We start from the raw sequence: 26203 nt of genomic DNA, 5'->3' as shown, positions 1-26203 counted from the left end.
GTATAATATAAAACCATTTTTATAAAGCAATGACAGATTTCTGTTTCAGTATGTATCTTTGTATGTGCATCTGGGTCAATGTGGCATTATGTGAGTAGAGAGAAAACAGGAAAGATATACACTGATTAAAGTGGGTTGAGTGAGTAGGCAGGGTTGGGTTGGAGGAATGGGAATTGATGTGAAGGGAAAAATCAAACAACACCTAAAATGTCTTGTTCATGTAAAATTTAAGAGTATGTATATGTATGTGTATGTATGTCTAGAGGATACATGAGAAAGACAGTCACCAAAATGTTGACAGTGGTTATCTCAAGGTGGAAGGACTTCAGATTATCTTCAGTTTTTAAATATTTTTATGTATTCAAATTCTTTATAATGGATGTATTATGTTAATTGTCAAGGGAAATGAAGTTTTGTTTCACTGTGACAATTTAGAAACTAGATATTTATACTTAGTTCGTGTATTTCCCCCCTTCCTTTCTTTCTGGTCTCCACTTATTAGCATAAAACTCCTATAGATAGTATCTATCACACAGTATTCAATTATATAGAGTCTACTCAAATTGATATCTTCCCAACTGACTCAAGAAAAAGAGTGAGTGGGGCACCTGGGTGGCTCAGTGGGTTAAGCACCCAACTCTTGGTTTCATCTCAAGTCATCATCTCAGGGTCGTGAGATTCAACCCCCCACTGTCCCTGTGGGGCTCTGCACTCAGTGGGGACTCTGCTTGGGATTCCCTCTCTCCCTCTGCCCCTCCTCCCACGTTCTCTCTGTCTCTCTCTCTCAAATAAATAAATCTTTAAAGAAGAGAGAGTGAGTGAGTGGGGGGGGGAGAGAGAGAGAGAAAGAAAGAGAGAGAGAAAAGACTAGGGGAAGGGGTGAAAACAATTCATAAACCACTTGATCTACTGTAAAGTTAATCTGAGGCTTCTTCTTTGACAGTAAAATATAATCTTAAAGTCATCTTATACTTCACTTTTAGCAACTGTCACCTCAACCCACTGATAAACAGAACTATTCAGAGAATCCTCTGTGCCAAGTTGGTAAAGAGATACACATTTTATTCCCCCCATCAATCATTGCCTATACGTAGAGAATTAAACTGAGCTTTTTCTCTTATCTGTGGTTCCCGCTTCTTAGACATCACACTGAAGTTGACATTGACACAGATATTCAACAGAAGAAATGAAATGGCATTCAAGCCATCACATCTGCTTTTCGCCTTAGTGTCTGGAAATTGTCTGTGAATCTCTATTATTGATTCTCTCACATTAGCACTCAGGTTCTAAGCTTCAACAGGCTCTCACGTTGCTGTGGTCAACCTTTTGTAAAACAGAGAATAGAAAACTCCAATTGCCCCAAATGTAGTAAACCTGTCAACTTATTCTTAGCCCTGAAAACCCAACAGTGATGAACCTTATCTGTCAGCTTAGTTTCATGCAATGCATAGAAATTTTACCAACAACAAAGTATCTGTGGGGTCCCCTCTCCATGACTTAAATTCACATCATGAATACACAGCGTGGTTAAAACTTTCATGAGATTATTTTATTTTATGCAATAAAAGAGTATTCCTTCCTTCAGAGGACTGGCCACAATGCAACAATGAACCTAACACTTAAAACCAATAGTCAGGTAAAGAAAAGTAATCACAATTATCCAGTTGCAGGAAGAGGTAATTATCTATTTACGAACATCAAGAAAAATAGAAGGGAGGTTTTAAAAAGTAATTAAACCCACATGAAACCTGGAGATTATTTATATAAACACTCTGCTGAAAACCAAGAAAAGAATGCTAGGATTTTGATTTTTATTACAGCTTTGAAAAACCTAGCAAAAAAAAAAAGAACAAAGAGCTCCTAAAGTTCACAAAAGCAATATGATAAAATTACCGGTGATATTCTACTAGTAATCAAAGAAACATAAATTAGAAAAAGTGCCAATTTTTAAATTATCTAAATTGGCAAAGGCTAAGAAATAATTATGATATTCAGTGACATGCAAAGTGATAAGCTTACCCATTCAGCAATAATGGTACAAACTTTTCCTGGATACAATTTAGCAACACATATCAACCATCTAAAAATAATAAATTCTGAATAATAATTCCATTTCCAGGAACCCAAAATAATAAAATGATATAAAACTGACCAACTCAGTTACAAAGATACCCTTAAAAACATGACACTCAAAACAACCAAATGTTTAACAACTAAGACATGGTCAGGTAAATATAATGATTTATTGCTAATAACAGAATCCCATTCAGTCATAACAATTTTATTTTCAAGAGATACTAAGAAAGAAGGAAAATGCTCATGAGCTAATGTGAAATTGAAAATGCAGTTTTAGGACGCCCAGGTGGCCCAGCGGTTTAGCGCCTGCCTTCAGCCCAGGGCATGATCCTGGGATCGAGTCCCACCTCAGGCTCCCTGCATAGAGCCTGCTTCTCCCTCTGCCTGTGTCTCTGCCTCTCTCTCTGTCTCCCATGAATAAATTAATAAAATCTTAAAAACAAAAAAAAAAAAAAAGAAAATGCAGTTTTATACAGTGTGGCCCCACATTTTTCCCCCACCTTTATAGTCTACATGCCTGCATAATAGGAAAATGTTAATAATGGTTATATAATAAGTTACATACTTCTGGAATTAAAAGTGATATTCATTTTTGTCATTTTCTGATCTCTATTTTCCAAATTCTCAATAATGATATCTGAAAGAAAAGAGTACATATCTTTTTAAAACATAACCACCAAGCCTTTCTGGCAAAAGGAATAAAGTAGTGGAGGGGGAGGGAGAAAGCATCTTTAAAAAACTGGACAACTAACTATTCCATTGGGTGCATAAGATCAGAGAAAAAGTCTGAAAAGCATACAAGTCAAAAAAGAATGTGAGGAGTGTCTTGTAACAATAATTTTTTATAAGTACACAACTTTTCATGATATACTTATACAGTACTTTCACATCTAATAGAGGGCCTTTAAATGGAACTACTTTAAGGTTTTAGTTCATGCTCAAGGATGAAGAGAAAAGCTGGAGCAAGGGATTCATACTATCTGAGCTAAGAAAAACCTGAACAAGAAGATGTAAAGAAGGGACACCTGGGTGGCCCAACGGTTGGGCATCTGCCTTTGGCTCAGGGCATGATCCCGGGGTCCCGGATAGAGTCCCACATCAGGCTCCTTGCAGGGAGCCTGCTTCTCCTCTGCCTATGTCTCTGCCTCTCTCTCTCTGTGTCTCTCAAGAATAAATAAAATCTTTTTAAAAAGAAGAAGAAGATGTTAAGGAATTAGGGCCAAATGTATAGTTATTTGGTAAGTTCTGTGTAGGAAAAAAGGTGAAGAAAAAGCATCTAAGCACAAATCCAAGTGGTAGAGACTGCTAAACAGCTCCCAATCCCCAATGCTCCCCTCTCCTGTAGCGAGAACCACCGGGTATTGTGTCAAGACTTCAGCTCCTTACTTTCCTGCCTATCAAGGGGGAAGTCCTGACAGTGAGAGGCCAGTGAAGTGCTGTGTTAGGACTGGTGGTAAGGCATACCCTTTTTTTTTTTTTTTTTTTTTTAAGATTTCATTTATTTACTCATAGAGACACAGATAGAGAGAGGCAGAGAGCCCAACGTGGGACTCAATCCAGGGTCTCCAGGATCACACTCCGGGCTGTAGGCGGCGCTAAACCGCTGCACCACAGGGGCTGCCCAGGCATACCCTTTTATCCTTCCTGCTGTATGAGATGCAGACATGATGGCTAGAGCTTCAGCAGCCACTGAGGACCAGGAAGTAAAAACCATCTCCTAAGGATGAAGAGCAGGAAGACGCGAGGAGCCTGGATCCTTGACTCTGGATCTGCTCTACCTATCCTGGAATATGCACCTTCAGACTCCTCTTATATGAAAAGAAAGAAATCTCCATGTTGTATAAAAATATCTATTTTTTTTCCTGTTATACATGACTAAAATTAACCCTAACTGATGTACCTGGCCATGATGAGCTTGGGAAAATTTCTTCTGATCTTGTCTATTCTCAGCAGCTCTCCTTTCTCCCAAAAGATGGAATCAAAATAAACAGGAGGGAGGAAAAAAACCCAGCAGAGTATCTGTATAAAGCCTCACATTACTTACTTATTTTTAAGTAGATAATCTGTATCTTCTAGAACTCTCTCTTTAGACACAACTAATTAAACTGTTTTTAACTTGGGTCTGGTGCTTGATTGATTTTGTGGGTCAGTGGTTCCAGGTAAAAATGGACCTTGCATTAATTCAACTGTTAACCTGAAACAGACTAAAAGATCTCAAGCATAAGCTTTCTGAGGACCAGCAAGGACAATGGAATGAATGCTTTGCTTCCGGAGAATGGAGTTCTTGGATTCCAACCACCTTTTGCTCGCTTGTTGCTGCTAAAGGAAGAAAGAGGCAATTCAAAGTGAGTATCAGTCATGAGTATAACACCTGCAGGGATGGAGGTCCTGAAGTTACACAAGGGGTTTCCTGAAGCATTTCACTAATCCATTTTTGAATGGATGACAAAATCTGCTATAACCAGAGCTTCCTAATTACCAACAAGGTAACAGAATATTAAAATAGAAAAGTAAACATTTGTTACTTTTAGATATTTGAGTCTAGTTCCCTGCAAAGAGGAAAACACTGTCAATGTGAACTAATTATCTGAACTAATTAACAAGAACAAATGTTCATTTCTAACATCATATAGTCTGGTATTGAGAAAACTGTCATATTTGAAAAAGAAAATATCTGACCAAGGAAGTTTTCCTCTACTAGTGGAGAGAAACAAACAGAACATAACTTCTTTTAAACCTTCACAGGGATACAACTTTAAACGCTATTCACATTCCCTTTTAAGCTATAACCAGGCCTACTTATAATAACTTACTGAAGATGTCAAATATTAACCTAAATAACAAATATTTTCATAACTATAAGACTTCGCATTGCATTTTAAATTCAATGTGATATTTAAATACTTCAAACTAAGTTTAAGAATTAGCAGAATCAATTAAAATAACTTGCCCTTAAATTACAAAGTAATTCATCCACAAAACTGGAAAAAGGCTTGGGAACATTGTTTTTTCCTTCTTTTACCACCATGTAATACTCCCACAAGAGCATAAAAGGAAACTCATTGTCTGGGATTAAGACACTAAAGTTTCAAGTCAATCTTGGGGCTATTCTAGGAAGATGACAACTGTACCAAATTAGCAGTTGTAGTTTTGTAACACTATTTAAACCAAATGGCTTACTTTGCTTAGAAGTAAAATCCCTGGTACCCTGAGAAGATAAAACATTGGAGAATTAAATGGTTAGCTGACTATCCATCAGTCCTATTCTTCATTATAGTGTAAGAGTTGACTAATTCCCAAGATTTATGGTATTCTAGTCCAAACAAGATTAAAATTTCAATGATATAGCTAGAAGTAATATATACCGCAGGCATCTTAATTACAGAACAAAAGAACTATCAAGAGAGCAAAAAATCTAAAAAGGAGTTATAATTTCTAGAAATAAATTTTTAAAATATTAATAACTAATGATCCTAAGAATCATTATTTCAAGGGCACCCAGGTGGCTCAGTTGGTTAGGCGTCTGCCTTTGCCTCAGATCATGATCCTGGGGTCCTGCTCAGTGAGGGAGTCTGCTTCTCCCTCTCCCTCTCCCTCTCCCCCCGCTTGTGCCCTCTGTTGCTCACTCTCTCTCTCTCTCTCAAATAAATAAATAAAATCTTTAAAAAAATCATTATTTCATGATGATCAACCAAGTCTTTATTTTACCTATTGCTAATTTTAGGACAGACTACCTCAGTTCTAATTTCTGTATTTATGAATATGTCTATTACAGTGGAAACAAAATAAAATTCTATCTCAAATGTGCAGAGGTCATAGATGCTTTAGTATATAGATATTTTGGACCCGAAAATTTTTAATCCTGAGATTTGCTGATTCATTTATTAACTGCTTATGAAATACCTCTTATATGCCAGGCATTAAGCTAAGAACTGGGAGATAGTAAAAAAAAAACCTGAAACCTTAAGTAAAATTTTAACCTGAAATTCAAGTAAACATTTTTATTCCACTAACGAGCAGGGGTGGGAAGTAGCTGAGATGTAGGGGAGCATCTTCTTATGGAAATGTCTTCTAAACAGCTTAAGTCCCATGAGATTTAAAATATTTTAGCTGGTCTTTTCTATGTTGTCTAATATGACAAAATAATACATAAACCAGGAATAAAAGTTATTTTTCAAGTGACATCAAATAGCTGGTGTTCTCAAGATTGATAGTCCTGCTAAAGACCAGAGGGAGTTTATGAGTCTTCCTAGAACTGCAGCTCAGGAAGTGAAAAGACAGATACCTTAGGAATCTTGAAAATAAACGAGTTTACAAGCTGGCCTACTAGGACTTCTATTTCAATAAGGAAGCCAAATGAGCAAAAGAGACTCCAATATGCTCTTCAAACTATGATATAGTTAATCGCAATGGTCAAACCAGTTTTCCTTTTACAGACAACCGATTATCTTATGGCTTTCAAGACAGCCACCTTTCTTGAAAAGCAAGAGCACTGAAATAGCTATGTCCACATCTTGTCTTATGGGTCTGAATGCTTATACATCACTGTGTATTGTCCTCCAAAGGTCCTTTCCCAGTCTTTTTTCATTAATTTATAGGCATGGCCAATTAGAATAGGTGGCAACCAGAAGAAAGTAAAAGAATATGGCATATAAAAGAATACTGAAGAGGCTTTCTTCATCACCCACTTGGTATATAACATGATACAAGGCACTCCTTTCCTAACAGTTACGTAAGTGCTTAGAAAATCATCATCAATCCAGTAAAAGTAGCAACACTAGACAAAGATTCCAGTATCTTGGTAGCATTTATTTGGTCGGACTTGCATGTGATTCTGGATTGTTAAAAGTTTCTTTCCTGAGATCCCTGGGTGACGCAGCGGTTTAGTGCTTGCCTTTGGCCTAGGGCGTGATCCTGGAGACCCAGGATCAAATCCCACGTCGGGCTCCCGGTGCATGGAGCCTGCTTCTCCCTCTGCCTATGTCTCTGCCTCTCTCTCTCTCTCTCTCTCTGTGACTATCATAAATAAATTTTAAAAAAATTTAAAAAGTTTCTTTCCTAACTTCCTTCCCAATCTTGGGTTAGTTCATAACACATTCTCTCTGATAAAGACCTTACACCACCTTTTTTATAACCTGTGGATTATCGGATCTGGAACGCTCAAAAGGAAAAAGACTCAACTTACCCAGAGCACTTACCTCAGTATCTTTAACCACACAAAAAATAAAAAAGTATTATTCAATGCACTTCTGATACACTCTGAAGCATCCCTCTCAACCGGTCTGCAACTCCACTACTTCAATCTTATGTATGTGTGCTATTTTGCAATACACATGTATTTCACATATATTACTGCATTTAATTCTCAAAGTGGGCAGATATACAAAAATGCAGACTGCATGGGGACAGAGATTCCTGACTTCTTCAGTTTTATTTTCCCCATACTTACAACAGGGCTTGACACATAGCAGGGGCTTACTAAATATTAGCTGACTGAATAAACAAATATATCAATAACTAGGAGATACATGGACCAGTATAATGTACATCTTTTTCTGCATGAGAGAACTACAAATCAAGGGGGTTATTAAGACACCTGACCAAGATCATGTAACTATGAAATGGCAGCTCCTAAACCTGAACAGAGGTCTCTAGGCTTCAAACCCAGCATCCTTTAAACTACTGTCTCTCCCACCTGGGGCATATATACCCTCTTACAACATAGAATGTCAGAGGAAATGAAGCCATGGAAAAGCATATCTTCTGAGAATAATATTTACACTAGGTTAATTTAGAAAAAAAAAATTATATACACATCAATCATGGAGATTCTGAGAACCTAATTTCAAAAATAAGACACAGATCTAGAACACCTGTGACATCTGCCAACAACCACATGGAGCCTCTCTGTGTTCAGAGTGTTCATGTCTCTATTATTCCAGCCTTTGAGGCATTTACATGGTTGTCAGAGAGGCACTTCAGCACAAAACAAGGACCAAGTTTCCACAGTGCCAACACACCTGGGCCTCAGCATCAGCTCGGATTCCTCTGCACAGTTGGAAAGGAGAGGTTGCTGCCAATCCATCATTGCAGCTGCCTCCAACTGCTACCATCATTTTCTCCCTCCTGGTCATTCCATGCAGGCTTGGTATTCCTCTTACTTTCAGCAAACAGGGCCAATAACTAACGCATCTTTCACTGATGTAGGCCAGCACTCTTTGAACAGGGGTACATGTCTGATGCAAAGCCAGTATTTCCCATCAGAGCTGTAAGGGAGTCCATTTCTAGAGCTCCAACTCCTCAATATTCTCTTGTCTAAAAACTGATCTGGGGATCACAGCTATGATGGAGGGACATCCATCCCATGATGAAAGGAAGCTGTCCTCCACCACCTCCCCCTCACAAAGACCCTTCACCCACTTTACGGAAACAATGCATCTTTAGCTCTTTCTAAACTGCAATACCCCAGGGTGTAAAGACCTCCAGGCAACTAACAAAGAAACAAACAAAAAACACTAATGCGAGTAAAGGAGTGAGTCTTCAGCATCCCATAGCAATTTCTTTTCTAAATCAGGTAATTTCTAATTTTTCATTTCAGACAACCCGAAATATTCAAATACCAAGAGCCTTAAAGTCAAAAGAAATACAAAATGCTTGGTTTCAATTCAGAAAGAATGCCAGTGATCAAACAAGACACTGTCAAACATAAAAATATATTAGATTGGGATAGAATTCTGTAGGGGAAGGAAAACCTATTCAAGGAAATATGAATTTAAGGGAAAAAAAGGTATAAAAGATTTTAACTGTTTAAGAACTTATTCGTTCTTAAAATGAATGATGATTAAATGAATGATGCTGGGAATCAATTATAGACCTCGTATTTTCAATGACGTAACAATTTAAAAGGTCAAGATTTATAATATGCTGAAAAATGACATCCTTTACAACTGTTTAAACTCAAGATGAAAAGTTTTAGCAACTGGCTTAAAAATGTGCTTAGGATACAGACTCCTACAGGATTTCCTAGGAGTTACAAGAACAAAAAAGGTGGAAAAAAGCTGCTATAGACTAAACCACTGGAACCTTTCCAAGGCAAAATAACTGAAGAGATAAAGAATGAGCAATTTCCCACCAACCTACTTTTGAGTTAGGACAGGGTGGAGATGGGGTTGGGATTAGCATTTGCTCCACCCTCTTCTTGGTCTAAAACACATTTGTTGAACCCGATTCTACACCCAACAGTTTCTAAGACTGATGACCAGGTTAAATATCTGATTTCAGCTGCATTGTTCATGGGGTTAGCCCCTGGCTGATGAGCTTGTATCTCACTCCCTAAGGAGAACTGCTACTTCTTGGGTACTTTTCTTTGTGTTTTCCACAAAAATTCATGAGGCAGTACCATGAAGGCTCACCATTTTGTATTTCCCTTATCATCCGATGACAAATTTCACCACTGGGAATGCAATATTAAATGTGTCTATCTGACTGGCATTTCATGAGTAACATGCATTATGCAAAGAACTGAAGAGTTCTTTACTGCGTAGTTAGTATTTTAAGTATGGCAAATGTAAGGAAGAATAATCTCAACAGGCACATCTACGTACGTAAACCCTCAGATACCATGTTTTTCCTTCTTTTTCTGATTTTGTACTCTCTTCTTCCCCACTGCCCCTTTCGTCTTGTCAGCCACTCCTTTGGGAAGCAGAAAGTAGCTAAATATGATGGATGAGGCCAGCACTTAATTCGGTGTCTACACTGTTTGAAAAATATTGACTTTCCGGTCCTCAAGCTCTCAGAGAGACAGTGGGGCTATTTAGAGTAGACATTAGACCTACTTTAAACCTACTCCCATTTAGTATGAGGAGGTAAAGTTTGAGATAAAAGGTCTTTCTTTAGAGTCAGAAAGTTGGCTGAAAATCCCACTCCACACATTTACCAAGTATGTCACTCAATTTCTCTGAATCTTAGGCTCTCAAAGTTCTTAAAATGGTGTGCCAAGGATTTGAGGCAACATGCACCAAGCACCTAGAAATATACAGCACATAGTAGGCATTTAATAATCAACAGGTATGAAATTAGGTGTTTAATGGTCTTCAATGGCTACTTAAAATTAGCCAATAGTTCTCTCTTGGCATAATGTCAACTAGTGGCATGTTTTTCAGTTTCTTTCCAGTCTCTTTTAAAATAAGTGATTTGGAAAATGACTACCTTTCATGTCTAAGTACGGTGTGTGTGTGTGTGTGTGTGTGTGTGTGTGTGTGTGTGTAAAATGTACCTGGTAATACTAAAACTAGCCAAAAGACACAAAATGAGGAGAGCACAAAACTTGAGATTTCACCTACAGCTTTTATAAATATGGCCACGTGTCCTTAACATGTCCTAAACATTGCTGTGAATTCAATGATTGACTCTTTGAAAGGCTATACTAATTTAATTAGTAAGCTAACACTTCCCCTCACTGAATCAGCCAAGTTTTGTTTTGTTTTTTAAAAAGAATACCTAATATTGTCAGGCTGTGGGGAGAGTGGTACTCCTACAGTTCTCATGGTAGTTGAAATGAGTATCACCTTTAGACTCTGAAGCAATCTGACAATGTATATGAAGGACTCAAAAAAGATTCACATACTTATTCAGAAAGGCAGGAATACACACCAACTCAAACAAACAGATTTATGGGTAAGGGTCTTCATTACATCACCAACTAGTAATAGTAAAAAATGAAACAGCTGATGTCCACCACAAGGATCAAGATTATACAGGATAGGCATCCCCTGGAATATTATGCAGCTATTAAAAACAACAACAAAAAAATTAAGATGGGATTGTTAAATGAAAGAAACAGAGTATCAAGCAGTATTTGACTAAGATTCCAAATTTGTGTGTGCCACTGTTGATTCTCAAGTGGTAATAAGTGAAAATTTACAATAAAGAACTACACAGTGATCAAAATCCACTCCACAGCTTTGAAAGGACACAGTGTTAAGACTTGCTACCCACGTCCTAATTTTAAAAAGAAGTGTGGGATGAGTACACTGCTGATTCAGATCCTTCTTATGAATGACAGGGATAGGAAAGCAGATAATAAAGCTAAAAGTTATATCTGCAACTGACATTCAGCCTCTTTAAACTTTCAATTTAATGAAGCGTTTGGGTGACTTTTATACCACATGCATCAATGCTCTCTGCCTAGGTAAGAAGTTTTGGCAGCGTGCAGTGATGAGAGAAGGTCGGAAAAGGTGAGGACTCAAAACCTTCCAACATACACAATTTTGCACAGCGGAAGAGGAAATGAAACACTGAATACACACACACACACACACATTCAGACCTGCAGAAACACAATTAAAGCCAGGAACACTTAACCACCTCCACTATATGCAGAAATGTCTCAACACACTACCTGTCACTCCTGGGTTCATCTGCATTTCAATACTAGTTTGAAAACTCCTTGTTTATTCCCACCACTACCAAGACCAACCAAACACGCCAAGATTGCTTTCATGAACTTTCTTGCATTTATTTCTCACATCAGTACTTCAAACATCTAATCTGACCCCACAGATAAGAAACAGAATAAAAATGCCTTTGGACGTTTATACATCTCATATTACACACTCTTGTACTCCAGTAAAGGAGTAACCCAAATCCTTGTGACTTGAAATGACATCTTTCTGCTCAGTGCTCTTCTGACTTGGCCTGTGTGACCACAGTTCTATCTGCTTGCCTGCCAGCCTGGGCCCAAGTGCCTCCCATGGCAGAGCAAGCATGTTTCTGGAGACAGTATGAAATTACAAGAAGCCCAAAGCAACTGATGTTATTGTGAAAAAACACAAAACACAGCTAAATTGCCACCGAACATGTTACGATTCAAACTGAAAGGGGTCTACTTGCTGGACAGTTATGCACTTGTTTGCAGATGTCACGCCGCAGAACCAACAGCTGGGGGATGTTTGGTTGGTTTCTGGTGGTCAGTTTCAGGAAATACAGGGATTTCTTAGTTGAGAGCTCAGGTTCCAAATCAATACAGGTTTTGGAGCCTCAAATTTTTTTTTTTTCCAGCCTTGAAATGTGCTAAGCTAATAATTAACCTGAAGCATACCATCACTTCTGCTAAAAAACATTTTCTACGCTCAGCCCCAAATTACTTTCAGTTCAGTTAAACAAAACAGACAAGCTGTAATAAAAGGTCTCTGGGAAATGTGATCCCTTTCACTGGTCACCCAGGAGCTTTTCCTCTTAAATCTGCTGTTCTCCTGGGGCGGGGGGGGGGGGGGAGGGGAAGGAGAGCATCCAAAATAAAGATGCCACCCGAAGCACAATGATTTTGTAAGAAAGTTGCCTAAGATAACTCTTCAGGGTTTCTTTTCCCAGGTTGAGTAATTCTTGCAGGCGGGTGGGGAGGGACAGCTCGCCTCCAAAATTACGATCCGCAGAGGTTTCCCCAATGTTGATTTTTTTTTTTTTCTTAAGGCGTCCTTTTTAATTACACTGCAAGGGCTCTGATTTTCACATCTCTAGCTGCTGCGGGGGGCGGGGGGGCAGCTGGGAGCAAGGCGCCGGGGGGCGTGCAGCCCACTCCCCGCCCGCTCCCCCCACCCCAGCACCCGCGCGCACACCCGCGCCGAGACTGCGGTCCCCGCCGGTGCGCCCTGCGCCGGCGGCCGGGCCGGGACTCACCGCTGTCCAGCCGCGCGATCTGGGGCAGCCGGTAAGTGCTGACCAGCAGGTCGAGCGGAACGGCCACCGAGCTCCACTTCACATCCTTGAGGCTGCAGCCCAGGGAGGGCGCCGGGTCCATCTTCCCCGCCTCCTCCTGCCCCGCGCTCCCGCCGCCGCCGCCGCCGCCGGCACCACCCGCGCCTCGGCGGCCGCGACTGCTCGCGCTCGCGGTCAGGGGCGCGCGGGAGGCGCCGGGCACTCCGGCCGCGGGCAGCGCGGGGCACGGCGCAGAGGCGGCCGGAGGGAGGGGGCCCGCGCCCGGCTCAGCCGCGGCCGCGGGGCATGGCCGGGCGCCCCGCGTGCCCTCAAGCCCGGGCAGGACTCGCAGCGGCCCCGCGCCTGCGGGGGGGGGCGGCGGCGGCGGCGGCGGCGGCGGCGGCGGCGGCGGCCGGGGTGGCTGCGGCGGCTCGCGCTCCGCCTCCCTCGCCGGCCCCGGGTCTGCAGCTGCGGCGGCCGCCCGCTCGCCGCCTCCTCCCCTCACCCCTCCTCCCCGCCGCCTCGAGCGTGTGAGGAGGAGCCGCGGGGCTGAGAAACGCCATAGCAGCGCTCCCAGCACTGACCAACAAGGTGCGAGCAACGCCTGCGCAGCGCGGGGAGACGCCGCCCCCGCCCCCGCCCCCGCGCCCGCGCCCGCCTCCCGGGCGCCGCCCGCCCCGCCTCCCGCGCGGCCTCCGCCTCCCGCGGCCCCGCGGGCTCCCCGGGGCGTGCGCCTCCCGGCCGCGGCCGCAGCCTCCGCCTCCGCCGCCTGCGGCTCGGCGCGCTCCGCGAGCTTGGCTCTCGCTCCCCCGTCCGACCGCTCCGGCGCCCTGCACCCTCCCGCGCGGCTGCTTCCCGGAGCCCAGCGCCGGCGCAGCGAGCTCGGCGAGCTTCCTCCGGGCGGTGGCGTCGGGCCCCCGCCTCGCTGCCGCCCGCCCTGCCCGCGGGGGACCCCTCGGCGCCCCCTCCTGAGCGGGCCCCGACGCGCCCGGAGCGCAGAGGCAGGCGTGGGGCGCCCCTGGCCGCTCCTCCCCGCGACCCCGCAACTCTGCAGACGCGGTGGGAGTTGATCCTGCCAGGCTAGACTTTGCAGGGCAGCCCGGCCCGGAAAACACCCAGGCGCCGAGACGGAGAAGGGCGACGGTGGGTGATTAGTGCCCCCCAGAAGGGGAGGTGACCGTTCGGGTCAGTCCCTTCGTTGTCCGGACGCGACGCTGCAGACCGCGGGCTGGGAGGTCACCAGCCCCCATAAGCTCGCCAAGGGGGTCCCCGGAGCCTAGCGGGGCCACTGTCGTCACACGCTTTTCCCGGTTGTCCTCTTCCAGGCTGTAAGGTCGGGATGGCCCCCCTCTTGCGGACATGCATACCGAGGTAGTTCGGCCTGTACACAGCAGTGCTGGGACTCCAATCCCCGGTTTGCTTCCCATGATAAACCGTTGTTGCCTCCAGTGTGGCGCACGCATGGCCTGCTCGCTGCGGGCGCCGCTCAGGGGGTGAAGGGGGCTGTAGAATTCCTCTTTATCTAAGTGTACCCTAATCTTTTGCAGGCTTTATTTTACACTACCAGAAGTGAGTGGTTGCCGGGCGAGAGGGTTGCGTATCAGCTCTTCGTTCTCAACACCAACAAGCACCTGCTTGGCCCACCCAAGGGGTCTTGAATTCCCCCGCTCCCCTCCCCCCGCTGCCTTTCAGCGGGCTGCCTTGGGTCTGTGCCGAGGAATAAGCCCCAACATTAGCAACTGAAGAAGAACACGGAGATTCTTCTACGCTCGCCTTCCTTGTCCTCTCACTTTGAAGCATTGGCAACAATTTTCACAAAGTTGTTTTTGCAGAAAATGTTGACCTTTATGTCATGCGCATCAAGATTTTCTTTTTTAAAGTCCTGGGGGGGGGGGAAGTCAGAAATATTTTAATATGTTATTATACTCAGGATCACAGGCCCATTACAGTTCTAAGATTTTGCTCACCTAAAGAAGAATTTTGAAAAAGTGTAAGGAGCTAGAGCTGCCTGGCTGGCTCAGGGGGTAGAGCATGCCACCCTTGATCTAGGTGTCCTGAGTTCCAACCCCACGTTGGTCATAGAATTTACCTAATAATAACAATAATAAACCACTGGGCCACCGGGACTGCCCTCTTTTTAAGTTTTTAATTCCAGTTGGTTAACATACAGTGCAAATATTAGTTTCAGGTGTACAATATAGTGATTCACTGATTCCATACATCACCTGGTGCTCCTCACAATTTAAATAATTTTTTTTGCAGAGATAAAATCTAGACTCCGAAAATGACATAGAAAACCTTTTTTTTTCTGTGCCTCTCTGTGTGTGTCTCTCATGAATAAATAAATAAAATCTTTAAAAAAAGAGAGATTTTATTTACTCTTGACAGACACACAGAGAGAGAGAGGCAGAGACATAGACAGAAGGAGGAGCAGGCTCCATGCAGGGAGCCCCATGCAGGACTGGATCCCAGGACCCAGGGATCATGAGCTGAGCCAAAGGCAGATGCTCAACCACTGAGCCACTCAGGTGCCCTGACATAGGAAATGTTTAAGAATGGGCAGGGTGGAGGTCCTTCCACCAGTAAGTAGATTCTAAAACCTTATATGATAGAATGATTTCTTTTTTAAAAAATAATTTTCTGCTGTTATGATATCCTCTTTGAAAGTGTCAGGGAGGGGATGCATGGTGGCTCAGTGGTTTAGCGCCTACCTCGGGCCCAAGGTGTGATCCCCAAGTTCCAGGATGGAGTCCCACTTCGGGCTCCTTGAATGAAGCCTGCTTCTGCCTCTGCCTATGTCTCTGCCTCTCTCTCTGTCTGTCATGAATAAATAAATTAAATATTTGGAAAAAAAAAAAGTGTCAGGGAACAGGGGTGCCTGGGTGGCTCAGTCTGTTAAGCCTCTGCCTTCTGCTCAGGTCATGATTCTGGAGTCCCAAGATTGAATCCCATGTTGGGCTTCCCACTCAGCAGGAAGCCTGCTTCTTCCTCTCTCTCTACCCCTCCCCCTGCTCATGCTCTCTCACTCTCAAATAAATAAGTAAAATCTAAAAAAATAAAAGTTTCAGGGAACAAAATTCCTATAATTCCCTCTCCTGCAAGAATTGGTGACTTATGACCCAAAGACAAGAAAAAAAAGTAAAAAGATTAATGCAGTTAAGTTTTTTTTTTTAATCAATAAAAGACTTACATTAGATTTGCTCTTACTGCGGACCTTACAGAAAAGGCTTCATTTTAATCTTGAGTATTAAAAAGAAGACACTTTAACGAGCTACAAATTCTTATGTAAGTCTCATGTCCTAGGAGAATGCTTACAGAAAGATCTTATCTGTGATAACGGAGAGGGTTCTGGTTAAGCTGTAAGGAAAATCAACTAAGAAAGTAATCTTTCCATCTGGCTGAACTGCACTTCCAAACATAGTATGAGGAATTATGTTTAAGATTGTTGGACCAATGCAAATCATGTAGTTAAAGGCATAACAACTGGGTACAGGAATAAAGTTTTCTATAAAGCAAAATTCCATGTACTGGTCCCTTATTTCCTACTAGGTACCTTATAAAATTGAGATTTGTGAGAGGCAACATATTATGGTGATTACAAATATCAACTCTAGAGCCTGTGGCATGGATATGATTAGTGCCTCTGTTACTATGTGGGATCTTGGGCAACTTCCTATTTCCTCAATGAAAAATGAGGATCATTGCTATAGAACTGTGTGTGTCCCCCCCCAAAATTCTTATGTTAAAACTTAATCCCCAAAGCGATGGTATTTGGAGGTGGGGCCTTTGGGAGGGGATTAGGGATATGAACCAGGAAGCGGCTCTCTTTAGATGTGGAATCTGCCAGCACCTTGATCTTAAACTAACAAGCCTCCAGAACTATGAGAAATACATTTCTATTGCTTATAAGCCAACCTTTCTTTGGTAATCTGTTATATAGCAGCTTGAATAGGTAAGACAATAATAATAGTTATTGTGTCATTGGGTTTTTGTCTCATCTCATTTAATATATGTAGAGCATTTAGAATAGTGCCTGACACATAGGAAGTGCTATGAAAGTACCTACTGTTATTATTAAAAGAAGTATTGGCTCTGATTGAGGCAAATTTTAGAGAAAAGATGAAGAGACAAATGGAGCTGTGAGGTAATGATTAGATTTTGGAAGCGCAGTTTACTTTAACAAGGAGCAGAGAGGAACATTCCTCAAATGGGAAACCCAGGATCCTACTCCCATTTGTGAGACCTCACTTCCCAAATCTAGAGTCTGTGGGGTTAACTTCTTCCACAGTGAGCCAGCCCTGCCACACAGCAGATTCAGGCAGTGACTTTGATGGCTCTTCAGATGATCTAATAATGTTGATAAACCAAAGGGGGAATCTGGCACATGATACTATAGAACTCATCTGAGGGATGCTTCACAGCTTCCTAACTGTGAAACTACTGTTTATACGTACATAACTTGTTAATTCCCTGCATTATCAGCTTTGAAAGATAAAAATATTACATGTTGGTTTTCCTCATATCAGCATGTCCTGGGTCACATAATGTGCTAGCAGTTCAGTGTGATATCAAAGTTCACAGCCCCACTGGTTTTCTAGGTCTCCAAATTCTTTTCCCTTTCAATTAATTTCCATGCCACTGTCAGAGTTGACTTAAAAGTTACTCTCTGACTAAAACCTTGTATAGTTATCTGTATCCTCCTTATCTGTGGAATATAATGCATGATATAAAAAGTTTTTCCTGATGTGGCTGAGTCTGCCTCCCCAGCCTCATTTCTGTTGACCACATTCTGACACCCTAGGATAACAGTAGTATCTTCCTGTAGTTGCCCAAGTGTACCAGGCTAACACACACGCTTGAAGACATCGTTTTGTCAGCACAGAATGCCTTTCTCCCTTTCTCTTCCTGTGAATCTCCTATTCCACCTCCGCCTGCAGTAGTTCCCCCTTTATCCACAGTTTTGCTTTCCATGATTTCAGTGTCCCCATTAACCGCAGTCCGGAAGCAGGTGATCTTCCTTCCGACCAATGGTCAGAAGGTCTGAGGTAGCCTGTCCCCGTGTCTCAAGCCTGCATCACTCACTTCATCTACTCTCACTTCACCTCCTCTGGCAGCATTTTATTGTCTCAAGTCATCACAAGAAGAAAGATGAGTACAGTACAATAAGAGATACTTTGAGAGAGAGAGATGAAATTTACATAACTTACTATGGTACATCGTTATAATTGTTCTATTTTATTAATAGTTATTGTTGTTAATCTCTTACTGTGCCTAATTTATAAACTAAACTTTATCATAGGCATGTATGTATAGGAAAAAACATACCCCACAGTGATCAAAGTTTCAGACATCCACTGGGGTCTTGGAAGTATCCTCTGTATAGGGACTACTGTATTTGCATTTTGTGAAATGCTGTGTCTTCTCCTCCACGATACTGATCACCTATTTTCCTGTATCACCACTGTACCTGAAAATACCCCTTCTTAACTGTGCTAATTGCACTGTGACTTATTTTCTGTTTTTACGTTATCTTTCCCTACTAGACAGCAATTAACCATGGGCACTGAACATGTATTTTATTCACCTTTGTTTGTCTGGCTCCTGCTACCATGCCTGGCACATGGAAAGTACTCAATTAATGTTTGTCAAATGGAATAACAAGCTGAGTCATGAGTCATCTTCTTGCTCTAGATTACTTCATAGGTCACTACATCTTTGGATTATAAACAATTATTATTCATCAAGTCTAGAAAAGAACAATGCTTCCTATCAGATTGGCTCCCAATTTTTTTCATTCACTTGAAAATTTGAATTTCACTGAAATCAAGATCTGCACTTTTGCCACTGAACTGGAGATATACCTCTAGACTATCAGTTACAACATTTACTAAAACCATTAGCATATTGTTAGCTTATTGTTTATTAATTTGTGGTCTCCCTTACTAGGATTTTACCCTCAGAGGGGCTTGTTCTATTTCTTTGCATCCCTGGCACCTGGCATTTAGTAGGCACACTCTCTCAATAGATGATAGAGAGATAGACAGATAAATTGATCTTTCTTTCATTTCTCTATTTATCTAATCTATCTTATTGATAAAATGGATATACGAAGTCCCATAAAGAAACATATCCCATATGGGTACTTTCAGGAAGGATTTAAAAGCATATTCAGAAATTTACTTTGTCATCTCTTTCTTTCTTACTTTTGATATAGTATATGCCTTTCTTAAATAGATAATCAAATAATACAGATATTATATATAGGAGCCAATATAGGTGCCAATATAGGAGCATTAAGGAAAACTATTCCAAAAATATCCTTAGCTACAAATTGTATATCCTGGGGCATGTTTGCTTTTCAAAACAATACACAACATATTGTATCCCCATTTAAACACATATCACATTGTAAGCCAGTATACACATGCATACATAACTGAAACAAGTTTTACGAAATAATGCTTTTTTGTGTACTCCTGATGTGTATTGCATCCTGATCTTGTAATCTATTCTTTTATATTTAATTTTTTAAAAATTAGTCATGACCCACTAATTTTATTTCACAGCCTATAATGTAACCTATGGTGTTAAAACCACTATTTTAAATAATAGTTCTTTTTTGTTCATTAGGTGTCTACAGTTCATCATAACAGGGAACATTATGGCTGAAGTAGTAGGGACTTGTGAAATTCTAGAATAATCAGAAATGAAAGGCAAATGATAATTTAATGATTGAATTTACCAAAATTATCATGGGTCTGAATGTGTAGTGTAGAGCTTTACAGGTTATAAGTTTGGGTTTAGAGAAGCAGATAGCTCTTTGTAAATGGTGTTTTTCCTCCCAATCAAGTACAAGACCTCAGTTTGAGGAGCTGCTGGTAATGAGTAGTAAGTAGTCCTGGGTCTGGTGTGGTTTTGTAAATTTTGAGCAAGGCTTTCCAAAGGAATGGTCAAGTGATCCATAGGTTAGCTATATAATTCTAGCTATATAATTCTATATAGCTATATATAATTAGCTATATAATCCATAGGTTAGCTATATAATCCTTGACTAAAATAAAACACAATTACTAATTACTAATTTATTCATTTCAAATATATTAATAAGTTGTTTTTAATGATATGTTTAAAGAATTGGTTAAAGAAATAGTTTAATTGGCTATTATGAAGTAGACAAGCTAAGGTTCCTTTCATTTAGTAGAGTCTGTATCATGACATAATTTAGATTTTTCTTAATATATGTATTTAATGTGGCAAAGCACGGGTAGAAAAACTTTCATTTTATTAGTGCCAAAGTAATAGTTAATATTATCAAATATTTTCTTGTGCCAAAATCTTTGCAGGATATGTCTGATGAGTTTGCTGTTGGCATTCAGTAATTTGAAGCTTCAGATGAGTTTTAATGTCAGAGGCAGTTATAGATAGCTTCTGTTTCTCAGCCTTTCTCTAGAAAAATAATGAGATTTTAGATCCCTGCTGACCAGTCCTCTAAAGAAAGACCATCATAAAGGTTTCCACTCCTCTTTTGTAGTAAGCAGTGAAAAAAAGAGAAAGACGGGAAGACTGTTATTGTGCCAGGCACTTCTCCTACGATCTGACTACCTTGATCCAAACTGGATGTGCTTTTCCTCCTTAACTGTTCATTATTCAGGTTCCTGGTCTATGAAGGCTAGACCCCTTAATTTATTTAGAATTGCTTAAGATCACACTTCACTATTTTCTATTCACTCTAAAACCTACTTCTTAAGGAGTTTGTCTTTTCCCCACCTCAGAAACAAATTTTAAAACTCCCCAAAATGCCATTTAAAAATGTTTATTTTATAAAATGTTTTAAATATAGAAAGATCCAGTGAAGAAAAAATATGACCTATAATCTCACCATTCTGAGTTAACTATTTACCACTCCTCATATTTGGTGTATATTCTTCTACTTATAGTATACATGTATGTGTGTGTGTGTTTTAATTTGGATCAACCTATAATTTTGTAGTCTACCATTCTCATTTGACAATGTATTGTGAATATTTTCCCATGTCAGTAAGTATTCCAAAATGTGATTTTTAAATGACTGGATAGTTTCCCATTATATGAACATACTGTAATTTATCCAACTCTTCATGAATTGGCATGTTTATTATTTATATACTTTTTCTATTTTTAATAATGCCTTCATGACTATCTTTGTAAGTAAATCTTTGGATATATCCACGATTTTCTCTCTTAATATGATATGATTCCCATAGGGGAATTGCTGTATTAAAAAGTATGAACTTTTTAAAAAATATTTTATTTATTTATTTGAGGGAATGAATGAGTAAGAGAGCATGGGGGGAGAGGGAGCAGAGGGAGAGGGAGAAGCAGACTCCCCACTGAGTAAGGAGCCTCAGGCAGGGCTTGATCCCAGGACTCTAGGATCATGATCTGAGCTTAAGGCAGATGCTTAATTGACTGAGCCACCCAGGTGCCCCCAAAGATTGATTTATTTATTTGAAAGAGAGAGCGCACATGTGCAGGCACATGCAGGGTGGAGGGGGAGAGGCAGAGGGAGAGGAAGAGTCTCAAGCAGACCCCAAGCTGAGGGTGGAGCCAGAGGTGGGGGTTGATCACATGATCCTGAGATCAGGACCTGAGCTGAAACAAAGACTTGGACGCTTAATGGACTGCACTGCTCAGGCACCCATTATATGTATTTTGATTAAGATGCTATATAAAGGTTATGCTTCTGTTCCAAATCTACATTTGTAGATTAGCAATATAGAAAGATAAAACATATCTAGCTCAAGTTGATCCACCCTCAGAATCACATATTTAAATAAGTGCCAGGGAGTCATAGAGAAGAGGAAGACCAAGTTCCACTTTGATCTAAATTATTCAAACTAATGTAGAAGAAAATACCTTTAGAAGAATTGTGGAAACTCTAGGTCTCATCAAAGGTTCTGATTCAGGTGAAAAATATATCTGCTTTCCTTCCCAAACTCCCCTCCCATTCTATTTTGAGATACATTTATCCTGTACTATTGTTTATCTCAGATGATTAAAATATAGTTTATTGTTTATTGTTTTCACTACTTGCAGTCCTATATACTATTGGACTTGAAGTCTATATACTATTTTCCAAATACTTTATCACTATATATCATCTATACTTCATACTTTGTTTTTCCTTCCCTATCACATACTTCATAGTCCCATCTGAACTAAGTACCATCAGTCTTTTCCAAGGACACAAATCATTTATTACATTTTTTGAATTGATGTAAATGGGAATGAATTCACTAAGGAGAAAGAGAAAGAGAGCAATGTATACAATATTAACATAAACCTCTCTCGTGGGCAGCCCTGGTAGCTCAGCGGTTTAGCGCTGCCTGCAGCCCAGAGTCTGATCCTGGAGACCCGGGATCGAGTCTCATATCAGGCTCCCTGCATGGAGCCTTCTTCTTCCTCTGCCTGTTTCTCTGCTTCTCTCTCTCCTCTCTGTGTATTCTCATGAATAAGTAAATAAAATCTTAAAAAAAAAAAAAAAAACTCTCTCGTTATATACTTTAGTGTTATGCTTTACATTTACCATTTAAAAAGAGGTGAAAGATACCAATTTGAAAATAATGACCAGGGCAGCCCTGGTGGCGCAGCGGTTTAGTGCCGCCTGCAGCGCGGGGTGTGATCCTGGAGACCCGGGATCGAGTCCCACATCGGGCTCCCTGCATGGAGCCTGCTTCTCCCTCTGCCTGTGTCTCTGCCTCTCTCTCGCTCTCTCTGAATGAATAAATAAATAAATCTTAAAAAAAAAAAAAAAAGAGTCAGATGCTTAACTGACTGAGCCACTCAGGCACCCCTAAAATTAAAAAAAAAAAAGAAAGAAAGAAAATAATGACCATATTCCACTTTATCCATTATATGTCTAATTTATCAGGGGCTTAGAGTCCCTGGCTGACTCAGTTGATAGAATATATGACTCTTAATCTCCTGGTTCTGATTCCAAGCCACGCATTGGGGGGGAGAGTTTACCTTAAAAAAAGAAAAACAAAGATTAACAGCAAAAAAAAGAAAATATTTATAACAATTATTGGAACAGCAGCCAGATCTATCCTATCGTTGCTACGTTTATCATAGTAACTAATGCCTTTTCAGTAGAGCACCATACTGTAGTCTGTCCATTTTTCCCTTCATTAAAGTTTTAAATGTACTTTGATTAAATTTCTATATCAATATTCATAGCTCATTTCCCACTCTTCATTCATCCATCCATTCATCTATGTATACATTCATTCAATAAATATTTATTGAATATTTATGTGCCAGATATCATTCAAGCCAATAAGAAGAGAAAGATGAGTTCTTGCTCTGAAGTATCTTACTCTAGTGGAGGAGCCAGAAACAGAATAAATACAGGGAATTATAGTCCAGCATGTTAAGGGTTAGAGATAAGTAGTGATAGTTTGAGAGTGCAAGCAGCGTCCTCTTAGATGGGAAGGAATTGTATGAGAACACCATGGATTTCTTTGATGAGATGACCAACTAGAGAAACATGCAATTGAACGAGTTTGCCAAGTCAAGACAGAGCAGGGAGAGGACTAGGAAGTGAACACTAGGGAAAAGGAACAGTATGAGAAATGCCATGAAGGAGGTGAGAAGAATGGGCAGTCCCAGTGGTGCAGCGGTTTGGTGCCACCTGCAGCCTGGGGTGTGATCCTGGAGACCTGGGATCGAGTCCCACATCGGGCCCCCCGCATGGAGCCTGCTTCTCCCTCTGCCTGTGTCTCTGCCTCTCTCTCTGTGTCTATGAATGAATAAATAAAATCTTAAAAAAAAAAAAAAAGGCGGCGAGAAGAAGCACATTGTGTAGGAGGAACTTAATCAGTTTGATTTTGCTGTAGCTTGATGATTAAAGTAGGAAGTGGCCAAGATGAGGCTGGAGAGTTAGACAGGATTCAGATCATGGAGAGGTTTGTCTATCCTATGAAGATACTTGAACTTTCCTTTAAAAGACCTATAATAAATTATCTGCATTATAGTCATGGGAGCTACTGGTATGGGGGAGTGCTTAAGCAGAGAATGTGTTAGTCAGACTTGAATTTTGAAAAGAAAGTATACAATCTAGATTTGGGGAGATTAATACTGAAGGGGACAAGCAGAAAGCAGTAGAAGCTGGTAGTAGGTGTCAAAGGGTAAAACCAAGATAATGTATTTCCAGAGATGGAAATAAGGGAACAGATAGGATATATTTATTAAGGAGGCAAAATTCTCAGGACTTGTTTATTAATTCACTTTATGGGATGATGAAAATCTCCAAAAGTGATTCCCTTAGACACCAAGGTGATCTGTTTAGAATCCAGTTTGAGTAGGCATAGAGTTAGTGCACAGAGACAATTAAGAAAAGCCAACAAGAACTTTGAAATAAGAATAACAATGTTGAACTCTCAAGTTGACCAATAATACATTGGAGTGGAGATAAAGCAGTTGCTTTGGAGGGACAAGACAACTCCCAAGTCGAAAGTATTGACAGTGTCAACACATAACAGGCTTCAACAGCATAGTTTATTTCAGGCTGATACTGTTAAACTGACTTTTCTTTGCTCTAATGACATGCCTACTTAGCAATGAAAATTTTTTCTGGGTTTCTTGCCTGAGGCCCTGGGAATGATTATTCCATTAACAGTTATGGGGATGGGGAAAAAGAGACAATTGAGTACATCAGGGAGAGAAAGAATGGGTTCAATTTTGGACATGTTAAGTTTGAGTCACCTGTTAAATATCCAGATGTGAAGTAGGCAATTGGAAACAGGGAGCTGGAGCTTGGAAAGAAATTAGAGACAGACATGCATATTTCGTAGCTGAACTCCTATAAATGGATAGAATTTCCCGAGAAAGAATATACATTGCAAAGAGAAGTGGGACAATGACAGAATCTTGGGTGACTCCAACAGAGGAGGAATGGTCAGAGGGGCACCTGGGTGGCTCGGTGGTTTAGCATCTGCCTTTGGCTTGGGGCATGATCCTAGGGTCCTGGGGTCAAGTCCTGCTTTGGGCTCACGTGGGGAGCCTGCTTCTCCCTCTGCCTGTGTCTCTACCTCTCTCTGTGTGTCTCTCATGAATAAATAAATAAAATCTTGAAAAAAAAAAAAGAATGGTCAGAGAAATAGGACTAGAAAGACAATTAATGCTCTCCTTTTCCTATGTGAGTTCCTTCTCTTAACTTCCTACCTGAACCTGTCTCTTGGATAGAATCAATTTTGTTTTTTTTTTCTATAGTATTTTGGGTAACTATTACCACAATGATTATGGTTATCTATGTGCTTTTCTTAAGTCTTCATTAAATAGTAAATTTTTTGGTGGCATTGTCAAGAACTGCAAAGTTTTAAGAATTTGCCTATTTGCAGGCTAACAAGTTAGTCTGCTGCAGCTTCATGTATGTTGGCAGTAGAAGGGAGACTCCTGAATCAGAGGTAAAGAATTATTCTTAGTCTATCAATGCAGCATGAACTTCAGTTCTCCTTGTTCCAAGTCCCATGTGGTGACTCAGAGTGGCCCAGGTGGATGCTACATATACAGTGGGTTTATGCAATAGCAAAGAAACCCTGAGATTAAGGAAGCAAATCTTTGACAAGCAAACCTGGCCTTCCTTTTCCCCAGAGGAAGATGTTCTTTTTTATTATGCTAGACATTACAGAAACTGCCTTCTGCTCTGAAGGAAGATATTATCTTTACCTTCTAGACTGTTCACTGTATAAACATCCTTGAAAAGATGACCCAAAACAAAATCCGTAAATGCCTCTGCTCACAAGACATGCTGAAAACATTGAAGACCCAAGGAGATTTGTCTCCCTGTAGGCACACTTAATGTCTTGTATATTTTTATATAGCCCTTGAATCTTGAAGTTAGTGCCTTGCATATGACTAGGGCTAATAAACATTTGTTTGAAATGGTGATTTAGAAATAACATCAACAATAGAAATAGTGTAAAAGATGTTTCCGAAGAATTATTTACACTAGGCTAAGGCAAAGGTTGCTTTTACCTTCTGCCATATACCATTTAGATAAACACTACATTTATGACTATGACGTTCTTGAGAACAACAATGCGTAGTGTTTTTTGCTTCCTAGAGTCTAAAACAGAGCTTAGAACATAGTAATAGAGAAACAAAGATTTGTTAAATGAACTGAAGTATGTGGCCGATCACACAGATGCAAGTGATGCAGAATTCAAGGTGGGCTTTTTGGCCTTCTTCGGCTCTTCTGCTACTCCTTGGAGACAACACTGGCAGTCTTTACAGTTTCCAAACCATCTGAAGAAAGGAAGATAAAAACACCAGGACTTAGTAGAATACTTCCATGAAAAACTTTTATTTATTTATTTATTTATTTATTTATTTATTTATTTATTTATTTAACCTCAGGAGCAATCTGGATGTCCAGGATATGATGAAATGGACT

General features: G+C 40.7%; 1 protein-coding gene and 1 long non-coding RNA gene across 3 annotated transcripts in view; one reads left to right on the top strand and one right to left on the bottom strand.

The window, feature by feature from the left end:
* The window catches only part of GAREM1 (GRB2 associated regulator of MAPK1 subtype 1), a 202301-nt gene extending 189348 nt beyond the window's left edge, over positions 1 to 12953 (bottom strand). The window contains exon 1 of one of the 2 annotated variants that reach the window (XM_025429212.3): positions 12754 to 12953. In XM_025429212.3, the coding sequence (XP_025284997.1) occupies positions 12754 to 12874 (121 nt within the window). In that variant the 5' untranslated portion in view covers positions 12875 to 12953. The remainder of the gene's footprint in view (positions 1 to 12753) is intronic. The other variant, XM_025429213.3, reaches the window with a different exon arrangement.
* Positions 12954 to 13509: 556 nt separating this feature from the next.
* LOC118355215 (uncharacterized) lies at positions 13510 to 16289 on the top strand. Its single transcript, XR_004817243.2, has 2 exons — positions 13510 to 13914; positions 14319 to 16289. It is a non-coding gene; the product is annotated as an uncharacterized LOC118355215 (long non-coding RNA).
* The last annotated feature ends 9914 nt before the right edge of the window (positions 16290 to 26203 follow it).

Source organism: Canis lupus, chromosome 7 (genome assembly GCF_003254725.2).
Source record: "Canis lupus dingo isolate Sandy chromosome 7, ASM325472v2, whole genome shotgun sequence".
Taxonomy (NCBI): domain Eukaryota; kingdom Metazoa; phylum Chordata; class Mammalia; order Carnivora; family Canidae; genus Canis; species Canis lupus.
Note: the sequence above shows the minus strand (reverse complement) of the source record. Positions and strands in the feature narration are given on the sequence as shown.